Source organism: Accipiter gentilis, chromosome 8, assembly GCF_929443795.1.
Source record: "Accipiter gentilis chromosome 8, bAccGen1.1, whole genome shotgun sequence".
Lineage (NCBI taxonomy): Eukaryota > Metazoa > Chordata > Aves > Accipitriformes > Accipitridae > Astur > Astur gentilis.
This window is the reverse complement of record NC_064887.1, coordinates 25895806-25909040: the sequence shown is the minus strand read 5'-3', so window position 1 is coordinate 25909040 and position 13235 is coordinate 25895806. Positions and strand designations below refer to the sequence as shown.

Here is a 13235-nt window from a genome sequence, read left to right as displayed (position 1 = left end):
ACTCACAAAGAAGCAGAAATGTGATTTTTTTGTTTTCTTTATTTTGTTCCATCAAGCAAGCGCACAGCATTAGGTAAGTATATATGCAGGAAAACTGCAAGGAGTCAGATCTTGTGTTATCTAGGCTTTTGTGGTCATTCTTACTGATACACATTGCACCATTTGTGTCCTCAGATCTTTGCAGAGGAACAGAAAGACGAGCTCCTGCCTCCTGGGGTGCCAGCTATCCAATTAAAATAAAAACTACAAAAGCAATTAAAACAGAAGGTGCAGAAGAAGAAAGAAGTAGGGCTGATTTATACCACAGAAGATAGCTCTCTTGTGAAGAGCAGTATGTGTTTGTTTTTCCACTCTATCAATTTAAATGTAATTGCTTTAAAATATTCAAATATTAATATAATTTTAAATATTTATTTTCTTTAGAATATCCATAGGAGGTTCTGTGAAAAACCTCTGTTCCAAAAAGGATTTCAATGAAAAATACTGTGATTGCTTGTATGGTTTTCAGATCTACAAAAGATTATTTTTTTAAAGGCCAGACTTGGAGGATAGCATGGAAGATCTCCAATACAGGAAAGCAACTGAGGAAATAAAGTTCACTGACTGCAGCAGAAGTCACTACCTGCCATCCTGATGACTTCATGAGAGAATGGAGCAGACAAATAGCACAGTGAGGCAAAAGCGAAGTAGAACTCAGGAAGCAACACAAACAGGGACAAAGACAGAAACGAGCTTATGCAATTTTGAAAAGAACAAAAAGCTAGAACCAAAATCTTGAAGCAGCAGCTTAGTGAAGAGCAGTGGATGAAGTCATGAAGTAATTCAAGCAGCGGGAGAGAGATTATCTCTGCAACAGCATTTTGCAAAGACTGTAGATAATGTCAAAAAGAAAATAACCCAATCGAGGAGGTTGCAGTAGCTTATGAGAGATAGGAGACATGAGAAGCTTCACAAATGATTATGAAATAATTCTGGAAAGGAGTGTACAGGTTTTAGAAAAACAAGAAGGACAATTAATTAGAAACTTCCCCAAAATATACAACTACACTTTACAGAAATTGTCATGTGTTCCAACAGCTTTCCTCTTTCAAACACGTTCAAACTACAGGGGAGGGAAATTGGGGGGGGATGTTCTCAGTTGTCTCCCCCATCAGCACCAAATCATCTCTAGAAAGAAGAAAGAATAGTTAAGAACCTGGACAGAGGGAAGAGTCAAAAATGGCACTAGAGTTATGTGACTAGCTGGCTGGCATGTAACAAACTCGCTGCCACCAATTGAATAGGTACAGGGAAGGGAAGGGGGGCAAATGATGAGAGCTAACATTTGGCACTAGCAGTGGGAGATCCAGAAGATGTCTGAGAGAATTACAGATACAATACTGAGCAGAAAGGGAAGAGGCCAAATTTGGAGTCATCTGAGGGAGACCAAATGGTAGCTTAAGTCAAAAGAGTTCCTTAAGGTCCCAAAGAGTAGAACAACAACAGGGGAAGAGCAAAGTGACAAAGGCCAGGGAAGAAACTCACAGACTACAGCAACCGATTAAAAGAAGAGGGGAAAAAAATGGTCCTTAGATGTGGGAAGTAGAGAACCATCAATCACCTTTTTGTGAATATTGTGAGTGGACAGAAACCATGGAAACCAAAGAGATGAAAGAGGAAGCTGAGGCAACACAAACAAACAGCTTTAGGAGCAGAGAGAAAAATATGAAAATTGACATAGACATAAAGGGAGACCCACAAGGATGATAGATGATATGCCATACAGTAGGTGTTACATATGAGCAGTCTACGATGAAAACAAAAGCAATTCCTTGTTGTATACGACATTGACGAAGAAATTGGGTTTGACCTATAACAGTTCTCTCCTGCTTTCAAACATTTCAATTTAGTAGCAATAAAAATCCCTATGAATTCTAAATGCAATTCTAATTGTGCTTATAAATGGTAGTTTCACAAGTATGTATGTTACAATAAACTCAAATTAGAGGTAAATTAAACCTTAATTATATCTAGCAAGTTTTATGTCCTAATTAAAAATGGTATTCTAACAATAAAAATGACTTACCACCTGAATTAGCTCTGCCACAGTTGTCTAATCTTCCTAAACATTCTTTGTGTGCTCCAACTCCACACTTAGAACATAAATAGCCTTGATAAAATGTTCCCCTGTAAAATAAAATCAGGTAGTGATACATTAGAGGCGATAAATTCCACGCATAAAGGAAATAAGAGACATGACAGAAGACATTAGAAGTCATTTGCTGTTCTGCATAATGATAGTCCTTAACGGCTGGAGAAAAAGTGACAAGTGACAAGCAGCTCATCTGCTTTTCGTCACTAGTAGCCATTTAAAAACCACAACCAGATAGTTCTTCTGGACTACTAGTAGAATAACAATCTCCATTAAAATGTAGCCCAAAGCAACATGGGCACAGTACACGTGAAACTGTACCATTATGTACCTATCCTACTTATAGATCTACACTTCATTTCAGCTCAATGTAAATTTGCCTAGACACCATGAAGAATAAGATCCATTTCAGGAGAGTTGTAAGTTTGAATATATGTTTAAGCATGAAGGAGTTTATAGGCTATATGGCAAATATTCTTGACTTTATATTTGTTCATTAAGAAAAAAAGCTACATAGGCAGGTACACTTCAGTAAACATTCAGAACTGCTAAATAAGGGTCACTTCCCTTACTCTAAATGTTCTCCTGTTCCCCTTAAGGAATTGGAATCTGAATTTGAGTCTTAGGAAACTGATTTGTTTTCAGATTTCTGCTTGGCTTCTCTCTTAGGTACAATTCACTGAATGGCTTACAGGGAAACAGGTTTTTTACATGTACCTCTGAGCAATTTTGAGAGTTCCATCTACTGATGTATTTGCTTACTCTTCGTACTAGACTTATGTGTCTCCAAGATTATCCTGACCAGTTTGGAGTGATTATGCATCCTAGTCTAACATGACACCTTTAGCTTCAAAGGAAAATCAGGTGTCTTATATGGAACACAGGATTGAACAAGTTAAACCTGAAGAGAATGTACAGCAACAGCTATTTACTAAAGCAATTTCTAGGCTGTTAGTGATAAAATATATTTTTAATTAAATTCAGAAGCACAATATTTTTAAGTATCAGAATACACAAACTTAAAGACAAGTAAGTAGAAAGCATAAAAAATATTTTAATGCAGTCTTCCATTTTTATTTTTTTCCTTATTGCTACACAGGAATGCAAGATTCTCTAGATAAAAGTATAGGACATAACATAATCATTCACTACAGATGCTTCTAAGACTAGGATTTTATCCCCACTTAAAGTTTAGGCACTAAGGTTCAGATTTTTTTATTTTTTTTTTTTTTAAAGTAATTACACATTAGCTTATGTTTGAAGCTTAAAATGACAATCCATTTTAAAAAGTGATTGAGGCACTTTATGAGGCTAAGTCCAGTAGACTTTCAATACAACTTAGATATCCAGGGACATGTCTATATACCACAAGGTAGCACACTTGGGGATACACAAGCTATCTTTGAGCAAATTGGCATGCTTATGCAGAACAATGCAGCATCACGTGGGCTGTGTCCTGAAAGCAAGACAGCCGTTTCTCAGCAACAGCAGTTAGTGCAGTAACAGAGACACAATGACTCAACTATACTGCTTCAAATTCAGAAATTAGCCCTGTCATCTCTAAGTTCAGGATGTCTGCACCTCTCTTCATAGTCACGTAGACCTGATTGCATTCAGGAAAAAAAAAATTACCTAAAAAAAAAAAATATCTCTGAAAATCCAGGTCAGTCTAACTGTTCAGGAAAAAGGTTGCTAAAGGAAAAAACACATGACAAGGAGGAACATACCTGAGGTTATTTTATTCCATGCCTATGCTTAAGAAAAGAACTACCCATACTTCAAATGCCCTTTCTAAAACGCTGTGGCCACATTTTTTGGAACATCAACAATATGCAACATAAGCACCTGAACTGGCCAAAGTTTACAAAGCTTTTGCATCTGCAACTTAAGACTATGAAATTTAGGTTCAATACATACCTCTTTACCATTGGACATTCCATATTTACAAAAAAACAAAGTAGCTCCTAAAAGATAGCTCAAATAACGAATGAGAAACTACAGATGTGCATGCTCGTGTGTGTTTCAGAGGAAAGAGGCAGCAAACATGGGTTCTTAGCTTAAGTTAGCCTTACAAATCCTTGTTCATGAAAGCATTAGTTGTCTGCTAGCATTTCTTACCTAGCTTTACAACATCTATCTTCAATTTGTCTAAATATCTCTGGTTCAGAAATGCCTGTTAATGCGTCACAGTTATTTTCTGTCTCACAAAGCAATCTACCCATATCAAACATTTATGAGCATCGTCATCATCTGATTTTCTGAAAAAATATTCCATCTGTTCTTGTGACTGGTGGTCTACAGCAATGGGACCCATGGAACAGCCATGGTAGTCAAAACTGTACAAAATGGTTGTCATTTACATAAGAAGTCCTGTATTAAATAAAGCAATGCACATAAAAGAATCATTATAAAGCAGCCTTCTGATAAGCGAGGACCATTCTTCAGGTTTTGAGTTTTTAACAGCACTCCTGCTAACATTTGGAAACTTGCTAATACAACAAGAAATACTACATACAACTTCATGGCTTGTTTGTCTTGGACAAGTAAACAGCTAGCCATGTGTTCCACATACTCCTTTGACTCAGATATTTCACCTGGGAATAAAACAAAATAGAATAAAAAAAAAAAACAAACCACATAAAAATATTACCTCAGAAGCATCTGACAGACTTTGCAAGACGTCACGCGACTGAAGGTATGCATTTTGAACTCATGAAAGCTTGTATCTGCATAGTCTGGCCGTATGTTTGACCTAAAAAAAATTTTTAAAATCTACTTTAAACCAATGAAAACCAGAGTGTAATGCAGCATTCACAGCAGGAAATCTGAATCCACAAACAACTAGTTTTATTTACACTCTGATGTTTTTCACTGAGGTGAACCAGAAATATGGACTTTACCACACACCTTGAAATGAAATCTAAATTATGATATTATGCAGACCTGGTCCTTAAAATACACCCTGTAACTACTTTAGCTGTCACAATACTAGAAAACTATACATCAAAACAAACATCATTTGGTTTTTATTCCCATTCAGTAACTAGGATCATTTTATGGACCTAAAGAATGGTCACATTTTCATTCTCAAATATTTTGTTATGTAGATGTACAAAAAAGAGCATATCATACGGAGAACCACATATTGAAAACATGAGCAGCAAATTTGGGACAGTTAGGTCACAATTATGCAGCAATATGCTAGATAACACAAGTGATTTCAAAAGCAGCTAGAAAATATTTACTGGGGTTTGGCTAGTCTTTCTTAAATATGTTGCCCAATGCCTACAGCTGTTGCTTCACACACTTAATTTAACAAAATAAAATAGAAGATCACTGTTCACACTGCTAAGATACCAACTTACTATTGGCTGATTTCCAAAGATCACATTTATGTGTGAAGCACTGGTCCATTTACTGTACATGTGTTTTGTTTATCCTCCCTACTGATCCCTTTTAAAAACAGTAGTATAATTTTAAAATGACCCACTCATCATTTTATTGCACTGGTGACTGTTTGCCAGTTTATTTAAATTTTATTATATGATCTATTCCTTTTTTTGTCATCTTCCCCATTTCCAAGACTGGGGGTGGGGGAGGAAAACAGGAATTTTTGATTGATTTATCCTTTTTTTTAAATTCAGTAACATCCCCAAACTAGCTTAACACTGTCAAAACCAGTAAAAATGAAATGCTAGGTAAATAATTTAATATTAAACTAGACTCATTCAGACAAGAAAAATATATACACAGTAAGGATTAATGTATTTTTAAATATTATTTACATTGGAATGCTTAGGATTCCATAAATTTCTTGTATCTTTCTAGCAAAAACATAGGACTGCAAGACACATAGGAATTAAAATAGGAAAAAAATCCTGAGACTAAGAATGCAATAATCTACAACACTCAAAGGAAAGACCAGAAGCTTTTCTGACAAAAAAATTACAAATTCATGCATTAAAGTTGGAGATACTTATTAGATAAGTTTCATTTTTATGTATTATAAATAACTTCTAGACTAAAACATAGACCAGCCACAAATTCTAATGAAACATAAATATAGATAATCATGCATCAATCTCTCCAGGACTGAATGAAAAGGCTTATGAAAAAAACATTCAAAGAATCTGTTTAAGTACCTAGTGTCAGAAAGGTCAGTCTTCTAATCCGTCTGCTGAAAATGAACGTGCTAAAAATGAAACTGTACTTAAAAAGCAAATGGGATTTTGCTTTTATGCTTGAGAATAACCTTACACTTAGTACTGTCTTAACTAGCTCACTAGTGTCTCTCTTCCTGCTATGATATACAAGATGCCAATACCACAACTCCTGCTAACTAAAACGGGCATGGATACCCATTCACAGCAGGAAAGTACAGGTATCAGGATAAAATTAATCTCAAAAAAGTAAAGAACTTTTTAAACCAGGAAAACAATGTATTATTTGGGGGCTGTTAACTCTGCAGAGCAAGGCCTGTATTTCACAATAGGTTTGCCAAGGGGCTGCTAAAACCTCTTAGGCTACACAGTTGACTACGGACAATCCTGAAAAGTCCCTAGAACAAGTTACAGTAATTACAACCCCAACAAAATCTGCTTTTCATTGACCATGTGGTTCAGACAAGGATACCTTGCAAAACCATGTTAAAAGTATCAGCCTAACATGAAGAGGCTCATCAGATTTGAAAGGATATCAAATTAATCCTAACAACCTGACCATTTTTCAAGAACAAACCAAAGAAAAAATCCATTCATTTAACTAGAACAGGATCACTCTTCAAAAATAATAAGCATAGTGGATGAAAAGAAATAAAATTACAACCTCATACAGACAGTTGTTTAACACAAGCATATGACTATATAAATTCCTTTCGTATGTAAAAATTTTCTTCTAGTCTTCTCTCAGGCTATGTTCCACAAAAGATTGAAATACATGAACTATTGAAAATATACCTCCTATTAACAGAACAAAAATGATACACTGTGTTCATTCTTCTTTATATTAAAAATAGTGTTTTAATTTCTTTGTATTTTATAAAGCCATTTGGTTTCATTTTACAGTCCTTAATAAAAAAAGTTATTCTTGAGAGGATGTTGTGGTTTAACCCCAGCCAGCAACTAAGCACCACGCGCTCACTCACTCACTTCCCCCGGCCCCGCAGTGGGATGGGGGAGAGAATCAGGAAAAGAAGTAAAACTCGTGGGTTGAGATAAGAACGGCTTAACAGAACAGAAAAGAAGAAACTAGTAATGATAATACTAAAAAAATGACAATAGTAATAATATAAGGAATGGAATATACAAAACAAGTGATGCACAGTGCAATTGCTCACCAACTGCCAACTGACATCCAGTCAGTTCCAGAGCAGTGATTCCCCACACACACACCGCCCCCCCCAGTTTCTATACTAGACGTGACGTCACACGGTATTGAATACCCCATTTATGCCACTTTGGGTCAGGTGGCCTGGCTGTGTCCCCTCCCAAATTCTTGTGCCCCTCCAGCTTTCTCGCTGGCTGGGCATGAGAAGCTGAAAAATCCTTGACTTTAGACTAAACGTCACTTAGCAACAACTGAAAACATCAGTGTGTTATCAACATTCTTCTCATACCTAACTCAAAAACATAGCACTATAACCAGCTACTAGGAAGACAATTAACTCTATCCCAGCTGAAACCAGGAGAGAAGAAAAAAAAAAGCATAGTGCTAAAATGGCAAAGAATGAAGCTGTTGCCTCACAGAACAGCTGTCACAAGACCCTCCACCTTCTTCCAACGTAGGTTGTTTTATTGCACCTATGGGCTAAACTATCAGATTATAACGTGCTAAACAAGACAGACAATTTATTCAGATAAACAGACTTAAAACTTACTGTATGCTAAAATTTGGATACATTTCTCCTACTTGCGTAAGTAGAAGAATATAAAACTGAAAACGTAATACAATATAAACTTTAGAATATCATGCAAACTTCAATTTATCTCATCCACTATTACCTACAGGAGGACCTAGTTTGGTTCCAAGTACTACTCAGTTCTTCAGGATCACAAAAATGTATCACAAAGAGTAAATCCCTCTGTTTCTTTAGACCCCACCAAGTTTTAGTTTAGTGATTGTAAGATTCTAACAATCACCTCAATAAATTCTCTATCTAAAAACCTGTTCTATCTTCATCGCCTACACATCTTTCATACTCCCTATCAATTCACTACCATCTAACTTCGTATATTAACTTGTTGGCTAAAGCCAAGCTAGCACAATGATCTTCTAAAATAGCTTTTTTTTTAAAAAAAGACATGAGCCTGAGTAGCTCTTTTAGGGTCACACAGCAACTATTCATAAACCAAAAGGACCTTTTAAATTTAGCTAGCCCTTCCTTGCACCACTCAAAAGATACCATTTTTCCCCCTTTTTTCCCCAAAGCCACATCACCCAGAAGGAAAAGCTTAAGAATCCTTAAAATCAAAGGAGACAACACTGAAGTACATCATCCATAGATTAAATGAATCAAATCTGGAGGGGACTGGAGCCTCAGCATATTACAGAAGATCCTGTGCAGAAAGAGCAGGAATCAACAAGGCAAGAAACATAACCTGCTCTCAGTCTTTCTTTTTGTGCAGACTTAGAAGATTCTTCCAAGCAGTTGTCTCAAAATGAACAATGCCATTACAGTCACTGAGAAGAACAACATTCAAGTTTTCTTTTGTCTCTTCCTTTCTATTTCTAATCATTCATCCTAATTGTCTTCAGATTTCAGGTCACACAGGAACGGGAAAATGTCAAGTGTTTCATTTCAGTTTACACATCAGCAAAATATATTCTCAAATTTGAGAGTCCATCACATTTCAAGAGGATCACGATTTTACCCATTATCTCATTATTCTCTTCATAATGAAATAGTCTATTAAAAATACTAATATTTAGATACATTGTTATCAGTTGATTCATGTTAGACAAGAAGGCACTTCATCACTGGTCAAAAAAAAGTTTTCACGTTTATGCAAAAGCAAAGTTTCCAGTCATCGATATTCTGATAAAGGCAGGAGAACAGTGCAAAATAAGAAATAATATGCTTACTCTGAAGCCAGAGTCCTGCAAAGTGAAGCACAATATAGAAGATAATTAATGATACAACAAAAAACAGAAAAAACTACAGCAAAAAGATAATGTGTATTATCTACTATAATAGTAGAGGTGGAATAAGGAAAACTTTATAGAAAAATATATATTGCAGGGCTAACAGCAGACAGGAAAACTCTTGCACATTCTAGTACCTGATCAGTCATGCTGCATTATGGCAAATCCAGTTCTGTAGTCACATTTCACATCAGATCAAGTCTGAGATAATCTGAGATGTATATATCAGTATATATCAAGTAGCAAGTCTTTTAATGTGAAGCCTGAAACTTAATGAATCTAGGGGTTTGATATTTTAGTTTTCAACATATTGTTTTTCAACAAATCAAAAATAATGCAAAAATAACCCAACTCAATAGCACACGGAAGTTTCCAACTGGAGATTAAGGACAACTCATCTGTGACTGTTCAAGCCCAAACACCACAAGGACCGTAGGAAATTTTTTTTCCACAAAACCTTTCACACTGAATAGCATATACTATTTTTTGAGTTTTTAAATACAGTAAATAAAGCCAATAACTTCAACAGAAGAGCAGCAGTCAAAACACAGCATACAACTTTTCATAGTCGTGTCCAACCATAAAGAAGCTTTTTTTCAGTTACAGCATTGAAGTCTTACAGTGATATCCTGAGAACACAGACCAGAGCTGCCACAACACACTAAAGAGAACATTTCATCCTTCTCAAATTTTTTTCTCCCTTCTATTTTCCAACCTGTGGGCATGTTCAAAGACATAGAAAGAACCTCAGTATTAGGTCAACATTAATTTTAAGCTTAATACTAAGAATATTTTCTTCTTCAGAAGGAGGATTTCTTGCCAGGGGGAAAAGAGAGGGGGGAAAAAAAAAAAAAAAAAAAAAGGAAAAAAAAGGAACCCACACACAATTGCATACATGATTGTTATAAAACTTCAAATATAGTGAAGCAATTTCTGCGGCTAGCATTGGGAAATTCTAATTTAGAACTTAAACTGGGTTCCTTCCCTATCACAGTGAAACAGTCACCAGTCAAGCCCTCTCACAGGCTCCTCAGTCCTCCTTCCACAACTTCTGCTAAGGGGTGCCCCAGCCTCACTGCAAATGAAATGTTTTATCCATTTCTGCTGTTGAACAATATTGATGAGTGGCCAGAGCAGGAAGTCACCCATGTATCAGGAATACTTCATCTAAGGAAAATAACGACAGAGATTAGGTTCCTCATTTTATGGTAAAACTCACTTATTTATACAAGCAACGAGGGGGGTCAAAAGTAGTTTCCCTTCCCCTCTTCTACATTTTCCCCAGGCTGTTTTAACTCCCACACTCTAGCAGAGACAAAATGTCAGGATACAGAAACAGAGTGAATCTGTAATTAGAAATTTTTTTCCAATTCTCTCCTCAATTCAGCAGCAGAGACTACCACGAGTGCCCTCTCCTGCATACTGCTGGATCCCCCATAATCAGATTTACTCCAGTCACTACAGCAACGTCCTTGGGCTGCCCCTAAGCCGCTGAGTAAAGCTTTCACTTTCCAAGTTACTTGCAGAATATTAGTCCCTCTGGGACCAATTCGCTGCTACACCACGAACCCAGAGACCTGCAGATGCTTGTCTTGCTAGTCTCCTCTGTCATTTGGACGCACAATTCTTGTCTCTGCATCAGCCATCAAAGCCACCATTGAAGGAGCAGAATGACCGTCGTCTTCAGTCAATCCTGCACCTCTGAACAGATCTTTTGTCTGTAAAGTTTGCAGAGTTCAGTGTAGACAAGAGTTATCTGGGTATCTTATTTGACTGCCCTCGAGATCATCAGACTTTGGAGCACTCCATTTTTGCTGACCTTACATGTATGAAATATTCCCCTTTTAAAAATACTTCTCCACATTTACCGTGCCACTTCTTTCTATTGACTCTTACTTCTCAGAAGAGTAAATTGATCATAGGCCAACTCTGTCTTCAGTCACCCACTTAATGCAACACCTTTATAAATGGTGTCAGAAGGTGTCATATTATCAACAGACGCCCACAAGCTTTTGCAGTCAGAATTCATTCTAGTAATAATCTTTGCCTAGATTAATGGCACAGCTGACCACAGAATAATACTATAGATAGCCCAAAATTATCTTGTCAGACAAGACATCTAGATGCCTATTCTTATGTTTATAGAATAAGGAATAAATTCTCTCTACTATCCTACCTCAAAATGCCAAAATAATTGTGCACATGAATAAAATGAAACAGTTTAAGTTACAGTTTTCTAACACTTTCGTATAGCGATAACAGTTCAAAAACTTAAAGTAATTCTTAACCCTCAAGACACCAACATGTCACAATCAAAACATTAATACTTAAGTCAAAATAAAGCAATGAACTTGGCAACCTTGACATATCCGACAGTGTAAGTTCAATACCTCATGTTACAAAACTGAACTTTGATCATCTTCGGTCTAAAGCGTTTCCAAAATGCATACTGCAATGAAAAGTGTACATCATCAATATCAAGCAGCTTAGGTAGGATTTGCTACTGCCATTTCCTTACTTAATCAAAACTGCAATCTGATGGGAAAACATAAAGATCAGAATGTGTCCGAATAGCAATAGCATTTGGCTACCTTATAGCAACACTTTAATATAGCAGCATTCTTACGTGCATGTTTGTTTCCAACAACAAAAACTATACAGAGTGCCTTTCACAACAGGTTGGACTAAACATATGAATTGTAGTTTCTTCAGTGGGCTAGGCACAAATATGCTTCCTGTTGCTGTCAGTTTAAACTTCCTCCACACAATTAAGGCTTACAAAATAAAATGCACCAGAAACCCACTAAACTTTCAGCCACAAAACACTATCTTACCTCTCTACTAAATACGTAATTACTACAAATAACATGTCCCAAGAGAATAAATAAAAGGCTAAGAGATAGTTTACTATAGCTCCTTCCTTTTCCCATGTGGAGAATAAGTGCATTAAAATCCCAGTCTTCATTTCCAGAAAGGCCATATTTCTAAAGATAGAAACAATGAAAAAGCCCTTATTTCACAAATTTTAGCATACTGAGTACATCTTCCCTTGGATGTTTTGCCCGTCAGATGTTTCAGTATTAGCCTTACAGATTTTAAGAACTATTGTCTCAAGTTTGTTTTGCATGGACATATTAGTGAAAGCCTACTGGCTGCCAACAAATCTAACAAAAATATAATAAAGGGACAAAGTATTATGTTGATTAGCTTAATTAAATTCTTATAGCAAGTTTAAATTTTAAATAGGAAATTAATGAAATGCAAATAACACTGCCTCTACTGAAAAAGAGCATACAAAAGAGAAGAGGTGGTATTATAAAAATGTAAAGAGTAGAAGCAATTAGATTCTGCAGTCTTTGGCTCCTGGTTATGGGTGTCAATCTCATAGCACAGCACTAGCAACAAAAAAGCATCCAGCAGCAGAGAGCACTGGAAGACTACCATCTTGTGGCTTCATATTCTGCAAGGAGTTAAAGGAAGGAGACTTCAGAACACAGCACAAAGAAAAATTCTCCTCTTTCTTTTATTCTAAATCTATTTACTATTACCTTTAATGCTACCAGTTAGAAACTGTAGTTTAAACAACCTGCCTGCAAGGTCCACTGCTGTCCTCCACTAGTGACCAGTTCTTCTGTATTTCTTGTTGTATTTTGAAGGCCATCTCTTTTAATTGCTTCCTTGGCAGCTTTTCAATACTACTTTGACTTCACTAATTAAGACCTGTAGATTCCCCCCCTGCCTGGGTCTAGGCCACCGAGAAGGTGTTGCTTAAACCCATTACAAACATTTCAATTAACGTTGAAAAATTGCTTCTCTGGAGTACTTAATTAACAACCCAACTTTTCCTTCCCAGACTTCACATATTTTTAAACTGCATTTATTTTTTCTTAAACTGGAAGGAAAAATGTATTACAGGAATTAAAAAAAAAAAAAAAAAAACTGAAAAATGTTTGCTATTCCTTGG

General features: G+C 36.2%; 1 protein-coding gene across 5 annotated transcripts in view; it reads right to left on the bottom strand.

Moving 5' to 3' along the window:
- The window catches only part of VAV3 (vav guanine nucleotide exchange factor 3), a 178583-nt gene that overhangs the window by 69602 nt on the left and 95746 nt on the right, over positions 1–13235 (bottom strand). For all 5 annotated transcript variants that reach the window (XM_049808220.1, XM_049808222.1, XM_049808221.1 and 2 more), the window contains 2 exons: positions 4782–4883; positions 2066–2166 (listed from right to left, as the gene is read on the bottom strand). In XM_049808220.1, the coding sequence (XP_049664177.1) occupies positions 2066–2166; positions 4782–4883 (203 nt within the window). The remainder of the gene's footprint in view (positions 1–2065; positions 2167–4781; positions 4884–13235) is intronic.